Source organism: Dermochelys coriacea, chromosome 7 (assembly GCF_009764565.3).
Source record: "Dermochelys coriacea isolate rDerCor1 chromosome 7, rDerCor1.pri.v4, whole genome shotgun sequence".
In the NCBI taxonomy this organism is placed as follows: domain Eukaryota; kingdom Metazoa; phylum Chordata; order Testudines; family Dermochelyidae; genus Dermochelys; species Dermochelys coriacea.
Genome location: NC_050074.1, coordinates 41,494,258 through 41,506,443, shown reverse-complemented (window position 1 = coordinate 41,506,443; position 12,186 = coordinate 41,494,258). Strand labels below are relative to the sequence as shown.

The window sequence follows — 12,186 nt, the reverse complement described above, 5'->3', positions numbered from 1 at the left end:
TGAGCAATGATCCAATATGCCCATAACACATGTAATCACATTCTGCCTTTGCAGATACTGTACATCATTCAGAGAGTAGAGCACATGACAAAGGTAGCACAGAGATTAATGCCTTCTCTTTACTAAGGCAAAACTTGTATTTAAGTGAGTTGTACTTAAAGGCTACCTACATTTGTTTCTCACACACTTGCTAAACCTACTCCCCAGAAAAATACCCATGCATGATACATTCTGAAACCCCCTGAACTCTGTACAGTCCTTTTGCTCTCATCCACAGGATTCCATCTAACCCTATACTTTCACTTACCCATCATTAACCCCAGAGACCACTCTCATATCATACATCACTGCTGACAACCCCCAGCGCATAAAGACTCCTGTGTACCACTATTAACACAACCTATATAAACTCTATTTTGGAAGAAGGAATACCGGATCCCTCAAGATATATATCCAACTCTTTTCTTTCATTTCACAATTGGAGGGGTGCTCAGAACCATGGCCCTCTCAGATCTCCTCATACACCATAATGGCAGCTCAACCAAGTTGCTCCAACTAAATCCTCCACTATTCAAACAGCTACACCTAACAGCTGGATTGCATGCAGATAATTTCTAATGGCTATTGCCAGTCCTATGGGGCAGAGTTAAGGTTTTGTTTCTGTGCATCTCAACTCTGTATTTCCTGGTTGTAAGAAATTTAAGGTTGAAATACCTTTCCATAGACTCTTAGATTCCAGGGTCAGAAAGGACTACTGTGATCATCTAGTCTGATCTCCTGTATAACACAAGCCATTGAACTTCCCCAATATAAGTCCTAGAGTGTATCTTTTAGAATAATAGCCAACTTTGATTTTAAAATTGTCAGTCATCCACTACGACCCTTGGTAAGTTGTTCAAATTGTTAATTAGTCTCATTTTTAAAAATTTACACCTTATTTCCAGTCTTAATTTGTTTAGCTTCGGCTTCCAGCCATTGAATCATGTTACACTTTTCTCAGCTAGATTGACAATCCCATTATTAAATTTCTGTTCCCCATGTAGGTTCATATAGATTGTAATCAAGTTACCCCTTAACCTTCTGTCATCACTTCTTGGGGTGATCTCTCGAGGGGTGTCAGCTTCTCCTGACTGACCCTCCTTAGTTTGCTCTCAGTCAAGTCAGTTCCTGGACCCTCACCTCCCATAAAGCCTGCAAGTCCTTCACTTTTTGGCTTTTCAGTCTCCTGGCAGATTTCTTGGAAGAAAGTCTGGCGCAGGGCTGTTGCTACTTTGCTATCCAGGCCTTTCTGTCTCCTTTTCCTTCCCTGTACTCTCCCATTTATAGCAGGCCTTGTTTCCTCCATTGGTTGCAGCTGTCAGTGCCTGCCTCCATGATATGCCACCCTGGCAGCTGTGTGGAGTTGTGATCAAGCTGCTTGCTTGTAAACAGGAGAGACTTTACTGCTCCCTCCCACCCCTGACTATGCTCAGGATGGGGTTTGTAGACACCATTTACACCTTCTCTTCTTTTTGTTAAGCTAATTATTAGGACTGTTGATTAATCGCAGTTAACTCATGCGATTAAATCAAAAAAATTTATCACGATTAATCAGTTTTAATCACACTGTTAAACAATAGAATACCACTTGAAACTTATTAAATATTTTGGATGTTTTTCTATATTTTCATAAATATTGTAGTCTGTGTTGTAATTGAAATCAAAGTGTATATTATTTTTATTACAAATATTTGCACTGTAAAAATGATAAAAGAAATAGTATTTTTCAATTCACCTCATACAAGAACTGTAGTGCAATCTCTTTGTTGTGAAAGTACAATTTACAAATGTAGATTTTTTTTTATGTAACTTTACTCAAAACAAAATATAAAACTTTAGAGCCTACAATTCCACTCAGTCCTCAGTTCTTTTTCAGCCAATTGCTAAGACAAACAAGTTTGTTTACATTTAAAGGGGATAATGCTGCCTTCTTCTTATTTACGTCACCAGAAAGTGAGAACAGACATTTGCATGGCACTTTTGTAGCTGGCATTGCAAGGTATTTACTTGCCAGATAGGCTAAACATTTGTATGCTTCTTCATGCTTTGGCCACCATTCCAGAGGACATGCTTCCATGCTGATGAAGCTCGTTAAAAAAAACTATTAATTAAATTGTGACTGAAGTCCTTGGGGGAGAATTGTATGTCCCCTGCTCTACCATATATGTCATGTTATAGCAATCTCCGATAATGACCCAGCACATTGTTCATTTTAAGAACACTTTCACTACAAATTTCACAAAACGCAAAGAAGTTATCAATGTGAGATTTCTAAAAATAGCTACAGCACTTGACCCAAGTTTTAAGAATCTGAAGTGCCTTCTAAAATCTGAGAGGGGCGAGGTGTGGAGCATGCTTTCAGAAGTCTTAAAAGAGCAACACTCCATTGCAGAAACTACAGAACCTGAACCACCAGAAAAGAAAATCAACTGTCTGCTGGTGGCATCTGACTCATGATGATGAAAATGAATATGTGTTGTTCTACTCTGCTTTGGATTGTTATCAGGCAGAACCCATCATCAGCATGGATGCATGTCCCCCGGAATGGTGGTTGAAGCATGAAGGTACATATGAATTTTTAGTGCATTTGGCATGTAAATATCTTGAGACACTGGCTACAACAGTGCCATGAGAACATCTGTTCTCATTTTAAGGTGACATTGTAAACAAGAAGCAGACAGCATTATCTCCTGCAAATGTAACCAACCTTGTTTGTCTGAGCGATGGGCTGAACAATAAGTAGGATTGAGTGGACTTGCAGGCTCTAAAATGTTATATTGTTCTATTAAGGATTGCAGTTTTTTTTGTACATAATTCTACCTTTGTAAGTTCAACTTTCATGATAAAGAGATTGTCTTACAGTACTTGTATTTGGTGAATTGAAAAATACTATTTATTTTGTTTTTTTACATTGCAAATACTTGTAATCAAAAATAAATACGAAGTGAGCACTGTACACTTTGTATCCAGATTATTCTGTATCTTCACTTGTCCTCTTCATTATTTACCACTCTCCCAGTTATTGTGTAATTTGCCAACTATATCACTGATGATTTTGTTTTCTTCCAGGTCATTAATTAAAATGTTAAATAGAGTAAGGCCAAGAACCAATCCCCTTGGGACCCAGCTAGAAAACACATCCATTCATGATGATTCCCGGTTTACAAATACATTTTTTGAGACCTATCAGTTAGCCAGATTAACACACAGTTAACCTTGTTCCTTTCCAGAACATTTAGTACAGGGACACTTAAAATTTTGAAAACCAGGAAATGAAGAGTTAAAAGGGCAGACCGATTTAAATCAAAGGAACTTAAATCACCAATTTTAATCATTTTTTCTTTTTCTGAGGAAAGGTTTAACCTAATTGATTGACAACAATTAAAACATGTTGATTTGCAACCAATAGATCTCATCCACTCACATCTAGTTTTTATTCTTAGATTGGAAGACGAAAATAAGCTAACCTGCATTTTCAGTTCTGAATCGGTTTCTTAACTTTGAATGAACTAATTGCTGAAATGAACTAGTTGAATAAACTGGAATGAAGAAAATATTCTCTTTCCGTATGCAAAAGAGGCTAAACAGCATTCAAAAGCTGACTGAACTCAAACTCTAGTTAGACACTTAAACTCTGGTTCCAGCTGCTTAGTCAGTGACTTTCCCCAATCCATTCATTTGACTTTCTGTAAAACTTTGGTAGCAAGCATGTATATAGGCTATCATAAAATAAAATTTAATTGTAAAGAGTTTTTAAAGAAAAATTCATTTAAATTCAAATAAAAAATCTGTTCTTTAAATTAAATCAATTTTTACCTACCCTGATTTTTTTGTCCATGAATATTGACATATATTTCCTGTTTTATTAAATCATGGTTATAATACAATTATGAATACCATTTTAAAACATGTTGCTTAAGATTATGCTCTCTAATGTATATACAAACTATGCATTTTTAAATGTTAGTTAATAAAAGGGCAGATGTTGCTGAAATTAATACAATATTAGCTCTAGTAAGATAAATTTATTTTTATCTACTGTGAATAAAAGCTTACTTTTTAAGGAAAATGTAACACTTGCATATGCCCAAATATGTTACATTAAGAGAAGCTGCACATCTTCACTCTATATTAACCATTTTGCCATCCTATAAATGCTGGTATCTAAGTGGCACTATAGTTATATTGCTGAGTTGGATTTGTTGTTCCTTAATGCAGCAAAGCACTGTAGAAAATTTCATGAACCTCACTCATGCACTATATGTTGCTCAAGTAATGAAGACTATCTGAAATGTCTGAGCTTTCATGGTATTAAAATGAGAAGTTCATTTAGATTAAGGTAGGGTGTGAATTTAAAGTGGAATAGCTATTCCTGATTAACTCCCTGTGTGGATATTCGTATCCTGAAATAAGAGTTCCGTATTTTGAATTAACTTAGCCCTCTTTTATGCTAATTTGAAATAAGCCACTTTTATTCTGGAACAAGAGTATCCACATGGGCAATTAATAGAAAATAGTTAATCAGGAATAACTATTCCAAAATACACAGTAGCAGTCGTGTTAGTCTGTATCCACAAAAAGAAAAGGATCCAATGAAGTGAGCTGTAGCTCACGAAAGCTTATGCTCAAATACATTTGTTAGTCTTTAAGGTGTCACAAGTCCTCCTTTTCTTATTCCAGAATAACTCACCACGTAGACAAGCCCATACAGATCTCTGCAAATAATTTTTTTGGTTTGCTGGCAATCCTGAAAAGCCAAGAAAAAAATAATTTCAAGTTGAACGAAAACCAAAACTTTTTATAATTTTTGGTGAATTGAAAAGTCAAAAAAATAATTTTGGGTCAAACAAAACTTTTATACTGACATTTCAAAATGAAATATTTTCATTTTGAACATTTTTATGTTTTTATTAAAAAACAAACGGAATTTGAAACAGAAATGTTTCAAACTGAAAAAAAAAAACTTTTTGTTTCAGAAATGGTCAAAACAAATGCTCTCATCTCCATGAATATGGAGTTTCCCAATACAAGTACAATTTCCAAAGTACTTCCACTGCCTAGGAGGTTTAGATGGAGAGGTACATGTGGGTAAACTATTCAGCTGATGTACACCTTGGCACAGACCGCAGAGCTTGGGGAGATGTGTTTAGGGCATGCTAGTACTACAGAGTTCCCTTAAGGCCTTTCAGTTCAAGTAGTGTGTTTTAAATAACTTCAGTCCTGCGGGGATAAGGCTATCTTCAACTTACTCCTGTGAAATTCTTCAGGACCAGGCTAACTACTCAAGCTAGTATTGTGAGAAACAGAATTAGGCCTAAGGCCAGGTCTACATTAGAAACTATGGGAGGGATGGTGTTTTTTGTGACATTACTAAACTGGCAAAAGCCCGATTGTAGATCCAGTTATACCAGCATAGAAGTGGTTTTACTGGAATTACTTATTTCTTTTGCTGAGCTGGCATAAGCTATTCCATCAAAAACACTTATTTGCCAGTATAAGCTGTGTTTATATTAAGAGGGTTTGCTGATATAGCTATACTTTTGCTAGTGTAGACCTGGCTTAAGTCTCTACACTGTTTACAGTTAATACAATACACATAGTAGTGAATGCACATGTTAAAGGAAAGGGTATATTGGTATGTTACGCATATAGTCAAAGCATTGTGATAAAAGGATAATAAATTAAATCTGACAATTTTGCAAAACGATGGAAAAATCCCCTTTCTAGTGACCTATTACCACTGGACTTTCAACTCTTGATATTATAGGGCAGGGGTGGCCAACCTGTGGCTCCAGAGCCACATGGAGCTCTTTAGAAGTTAATATGCGGCTCCTTGTATAGACACAGACTCCGGGGCTGGAGCTAAAGGTGCCAACTTTCCAATGTGTTGGGGGGTGCTCGCTGCTCAACCCCTGGCTCTGCCACAGGCCCTGCTCCCACGCCATCTCTTCCTGTGCCCTCCCTTGAGCCTGCCATGTCCTCAATCCTCCCACTCCCTCCCCCACAGAGTCTCCTGCAAGCCATGAAACAGCTGATTGGGAGGTGCGGGGAGGGAGCAGGAGGTGCTGATGGGGGGCTGATGACCTATTAGTGTGGCTCTTTGGCAATGTACAATGGTAAATTCTGGCTCCTTGTCAGACTCAGGTTGGCCATCCCTGTTAAAGGGGTGTACATCCAACTGCTCTACAGACAATCCAAATCATAATTTTTTTTTTGTCAGTGACTGCATCAGCATGTTTTTCCCCCACTTTACCTACTAGATGTTATCACATATTTTTCTTTTTCTTATTCCTACAGGTTGTCTTCCTTCACTCTAATAATATTGCAAAAGTGGGAGTAAATGATTTTTGTCCAACAGGAGGAAACACGAAGAAGACATTATACAGTGGCATTAGCTTATTCAACAACCCTGTGAAATACTGGGAAGTTCAACCTGCAACGTTCCGTTGTATTTTAGGCAGAAATAGCGTGCAGCTAGGGAATTACTGAAAGTGATACAGAAGTTTGCACATTACAAAACTGTCTTTAAATAGACATGTTATGTTGCTGGTTTTACAATACTGGAAACCTGCTGTAAAGGGGCAATTTTACACCCTTTAACCAGTTTACAAAATATCTACACTAATTTAGAGATTGTAAATTAGAAACACAATATACCATAGCAGTCCTTTGTTTTATTTTATAATGTTAAACTTACGTTTTTGAGGAAATTATGCAATAACCTTGATTTTCAAGGAAAGGAGGACTCTTGGAAACGGAACTGGAAACTGTACTTTGATGTTTCCTATTACAGATTTTAAACTGTTTACTTAAATCTAATTAGTTTGTTTTTTCCCCAATACAGAAGCAATGAAAAGCATTAAGTAAAAAAAAAAAAAATTTCTATAATGACTTTTTTCAGTACTGAAAATATTTTATTTTAAAAGGTGTATATAGAATGCATAAAAAATTGCAAACAAAATATATCAGATACAGTGTGTCAGATTTTTTACTGGTAAAATAAATTGGCTAAGAGGAATTAAAAAGGTATGGTATTTCAAATTTGATCTTGGTCTAGTTCTTCTAATGTCACTAAACCAGATTATATTTAGTCTTTTTAGTGAAATCAAATTGGGTTTGATACCTGAGACTTAAGACCTTAAAAACTCCGAACTTTTTAGTATTTATTCTTGCAACTCTTAACCATAAAATGTCTATCAGTGTTTTGCTACCAACAAAATTGTATGCTCTATGAATACTAAAAGACAGCATTCAAAATTTACCATATGCTTCAAGCTTATTAGGAGCTGTTATTAAAATCTCTGTAGGGAAGCACAAAAGTAGTAACATTTTTTTTATATATATATATATATATATATATAAACTGTAATCATGTTCTTTATTTTAAATATGATTCTTTTACATTTTTGACATTAATAGAAATTAATGATCTAAAAGTACTCCAACATTGCTGAATATACGCAGTATATAATGTAAATGTAATTGATATAACTGCTTATGTTGGATAACATGCAAAATATGCAATACCAACAGTACTGTATAAAATGGATATTTTATATATCTATTTAGTGTATATTTGTTACTCATATTCATCTTAAATTAAATGAACTTAAAGATTACCCTGAAATGCAAGTCTTTTAATAAAAATGTTGGATTGAAATCAAGTTATTTTATCATGCTTTGGACTATCCTGTCTTAGTGGAATATTGCTAACATATACAACATCACTTACCACTCAGTTTATTATTTTTTTTAAGTACTATTTTTGCAACATACTCCCATTACACAATTATAAACATTGATAGGTATAATTTCTGAAGGTATCTCAAAGTAAACTCTTGTAGTACTTTTTAGGCTTTCCTTTTATTAGTCTGTTTCTGTTCTGCACATACTAAAGATAATTTAATACTCCATTTTCTTTTACTAAATCACCAAGTTATGTGTTTTCCTTATTTGAAGTTCTACTGGAAAGTGATGGAGAGGTACTGTATGCAAGCAATAGTGCAAGGAAATTCAACCGCCCTCTTCCTCTTACTTTTTTCTCTGAGATTGTATTCTAAAAGATTATTCACTTTGTTCTCTAAAAGTCTTTAGATAAAATCTTCTAAACATTCTCCACTCAGCACAATTTCTTATTTTGACTTCAAAAGAGTCTTTTCTGATTGTACTGCACAATTTTTGTGATCAGAAAAGTTTGTGGAATACGAGTCAAAACAAGAAACTCTGGCTAGTTTTCAGCAAGGAGTAATGGGTAGGAATTTCTGGCAGTAGGTCCTGTTGGGCTTGGGATAGTAGAAGTGGCAGCTGCTGTTAAGAGTGGTGAAATTGGTGGGTGCTGTTAGGTGTAGTGTTGACAAAGGATTTGTAGGTGCTGTTTCAGCACTTAGCCTTTCCACACCACTACCAGCTGTTGTGCACACTGCTCCAAGTAAAAATGCTGTTTTCCATGAGTGACAAACCAGTCAAGTGCTATGAGGAGTAGGGGAATAGCCAACTGATCGCTTTTAAGAGATGCTTTGAAGGAGCCAGCGTTGGTAGGGATAAGGGCAGGAATAAGGAACTGGTGCGGGGGGGCAGAGTGGCAGAAGCAGGAGGAGAAATCAGGCCTTCTCCTTCCCTTACCTTAGCTCTCTCCTATTAGGGGCCACCAGAGTTTTAGTGATTTCATCAACCCTTCCTACATGAACACAACTAAGGCTACTCATATAAAGGACTTGTAGGAATGATGACTAAGATATAAGTGTGAAAGATAACAAGTAGGTAAGAGTTTAGGGGGGACTGATCTCTTATGTATATTATTCTCTTTCCAACTACCACAAGGTGATGGTGCTTAAGACTGTCATCACCATACAGCTAAGAGTAGCCTAGAATTCCTCTTTACCTGTAAGGGGTTAAGAAGCTCAAATAACCTGGCTGGCACCTGACCAAAAGGCCCAATGGGGAAAGAAGATACTTTCAAATCGGGGGGGGGTGGGGGGGTGGGGGGGAATGACTTTGTTTTGTGCTCTTTGTTTTTGTGTGTTCTCTGGGGAAGCAGAGAAGCATCAGAAAACTCCTCATAAAATCATCCTAAAATGAGTCTCAATATTGCAAAAAGAGTAAGTAAATAAGGCAAGGCACATTAGATTATCATTTGTTTTTAGCTTGTGAATTGTCCCTGTGCTAAGAGGGAGGTTTATCGCTGTTTTTTTTTTATAACTTTAAAGTTTTGCCTAGAGGGGAATCCTTTAGGTTTTGAATCTGATTACCCTGTAAAGTTACCTTCTATCCTGATTTTACAGAGGTGCTTCTTTTACTTTTTTTTCTTTATAATAAAGTTCTGTTTTTTAAGAATCTGATTAACCTATTTGGTTGGTAGATTATTTTCAAGCCTCCCCAGGAAAGGGAGTGAAGGGGCTTGGGGGGATATTTTAGAGAAACAGGAACTCAAAGTGGTCCTTTTCCTGAATCTTTGACTAACTCACTTGGTGGTGGCAGCAGTACCCATCCAAGGACAAGGAAGGATTTGTGCCTTGGGGAAGTTTTAACCTAAGCTGGTAGAAATAAGCTTGGGGGGGTCTTTCATGCGGGTCCCCACATCTGTACCCTAGAGTTCAGAGTGGGGAGGGAACCCTGACAAAGACATTTGCTGCTGTCATTAAATGTGGCATCATTTAAAGCACTTAAATACCACTACAGGTTATAAAAATACTAAAACTGATTAAAGTAGATACAAACCCATTTAAATAGCTGCTTATTAGAATACTGTTCAAAATAGAATCAAACACATACAGAAACATAGGTGAGTTAAATTAATAGATTTTAAAGCCAGACAGGACCATTATGATCAATTTAGTCTGACCTGCAAAACCCAGGCAGCAGAATTTCACCAAATGCATCAGGCACATAACAAAAGACTTAAATTTAAAAAATAGCAGGTGAATAGGTAATTAAACATTGTATCATAATGCATACACATAAAGGGACTGTATTAAGATTGCACAGACAACTTTAAAACTAGCATTTCCTAACGTTGAAAATTTGACTTTGCAACTTTAAAAATGTTCTTTTAACATAGCTTTTGTGTGCAATTTCCTAGGTTGTTAAAAAAGCAAACTTAAAAAAACCAAATTCCATCATGTGGCATCATATTGACACCCACATGGTTCATCCTCGTGGACTGCTGCCACTTGAACTCCCAAAGTAACTGATAGTACTATGTTGCCATCTTCTATGTGGATCAGCACTGAAGTGCAATGAGACACTTTTTGCGTGGGTTACACATATAATATCTCTCAGCAGAGGAAGTGTGAAATTCAGGAATCTTGGGTTCCATTTTAGGAGGGAGGGTGTGGTTAGTAGGCACAGACTTTTCTGCCTAATTCCCTGCTCCCCCCAAGCTTGACCTCTTCTGACCAATCCCCTCCAACTTGCCTCTGTCAGAGTTCTCTCTCTTCCTTACCCCGGATCCTCATCCCAGTCTCCTTGCCCAGAAAATCTCAGTTGTCACCTCCACTGGTTTTTCTTCTTTTTCTTCACTCTGCTCCTTCCCAACTCCATTCCCCCTTGCTCCACTGGTTCCGAGTTCCTGTCACTTTGACGAGGCAGCCCCCGTTTCCAACCCCTAACTCCTCATCAAATCTCAGTCTCCCTGTGCCCCCAGTTCATAGGACCTCATTATCCTCCTCAGATCACAACCCACAAGCCAGCTCCCATTTTCCATCCCCCACACCAGCTTCCAGTCCCAGGCTATTTGTTCCAATCTACTTCCCCTGTCCCCTCTGGATATGAATCAGGCAGCTACCTCCTCCATGCTGCCTGGGCCCAGCAGAAGAGGTATTTATATCACAGAAGAGAGTGTTTTCCTGTTTTCAGTTCCAGTTCCCAGACCCAGCCCTTGAACGTCCCACAGCAATCCAGAGCTGCAAATACAGGGCAAGCCCTGCTCAGCCCTGGGCTAGAGCGTGTCCAGTGAAGACAGAATCTTCAGAGATTTTAGTTATTAAACTCTACGAAATCTTTGCTGAGCATGCGCTAACTCTGATTTTTCAAAAGGTCACAACTTGGGAAAATCAGAGTATGGGGATGGCAGAGAGCACATCCCTGACTAAAAGGGTGCCCACCCATCAAATTTCAAGTCCCTGCTCAAAATATGGGAGTAATATAGCTTTTGAAATAAAAGTCACTCTAACACAGGCAAAACAATGATTTTGTCCCCTATTGTCATTCTCTGAAACAGCGGAATGTTTTAGCTGAAAATAAATGAATGAATGAATAAGTCAGCTTGAGGCAGACACCCAGCATGGGATATTTCAGCCCAAGCGGTTAAAATTTTGCCATGTTAGAAGCAACTGAAACCAGGGTCCTATAATGAGATGTGTTAGGCAGCCTTAATAATAGGTGGTGGTACCAGCCCCACATGTAATAATGAACGGTACATTGAAGTGACTTCTTTTCTCCCTGTTTCATGACACAAGAACAAGGGGACATTTAAAGAAATAAAAGGTGGCAAATTCAAAACCCATAAAAGGAAATACTTTTTTCTCATAAGGCATAATTAATATGTGGAACTCATTACTAGAAGATGCTGGGAAGCCCAAAGTTTATCAAGGAAGTTTAATTAGAAAATTGACATTTACATGGATTACAGGAATATCCAATGAAGTGAGCTGTAGCTCACGAAAGCTTATGCTCAAATAAATTTGTTAGTCTCTAAAGTGCCACAAGTACACCTTTTCTTTTTGTTAAAAAATTGTGGAAGCAATATTAAACCTCAAACTTCAGGAAGTAAACCAATCTTCTATTTTACACTAAAGTAATTATTGGAATTAGGAGGAGACATAATGTAGAGGGCAGATTATCCCACATCTGTTTTATGCAAGTTTGTCTGCAACTTTTTCTTAAGTACCTTGACTAGATGGAACACAGGTCAGAATGAACTAGTATCAGAATTTCTGTTTCCTATTGTTAGTAGAAAGTTTCATGTATTTCTGAGTTAACATAACTCAGTTAAGTAACCTGTTTTTTGTAATTAGGCACAAGTCTCTATAAAGCAAAGCCTATTGAAGACCATGAAGTCTTACTCTTTGTTGTTATTGCTGTTACTCTTCTAATAAATTACTGCTATAAAATATTCAACCATTTTGACATTTTAAAATATTTGACTGA

The 12,186-nt window shown here is 37.1% G+C and overlaps 2 protein-coding genes across 3 annotated transcripts in view; one reads left to right on the top strand and one right to left on the bottom strand.

The window, feature by feature from the left end:
- ASPN (asporin) overlaps positions 1-6,863 on the top strand; it is a 29,871-nt gene extending 23,008 nt beyond the window's left edge. The window contains exon 7 of the mRNA XM_038410700.2: positions 6,337-6,863. Within this exon, the coding sequence (XP_038266628.1) occupies positions 6,337-6,528 (192 nt within the window). The 3' untranslated portion in view covers positions 6,529-6,863. The remainder of the gene's footprint in view (positions 1-6,336) is intronic.
- LOC119859060 (centromere protein P) overlaps positions 1-12,186 on the bottom strand; it is a 327,648-nt gene that overhangs the window by 189,683 nt on the left and 125,779 nt on the right. The window contains exon 7 of one of the 2 annotated variants that reach the window (XM_038410701.2): positions 4,730-4,786. The exons of the other annotated variant lie outside the window; for it this stretch is intronic. Coding sequence (XP_038266629.1) covers positions 4,730-4,786 — 57 coding nt within the window. The remainder of the gene's footprint in view (positions 1-4,729; positions 4,787-12,186) is intronic. 2 annotated transcript variants of the gene reach the window in all.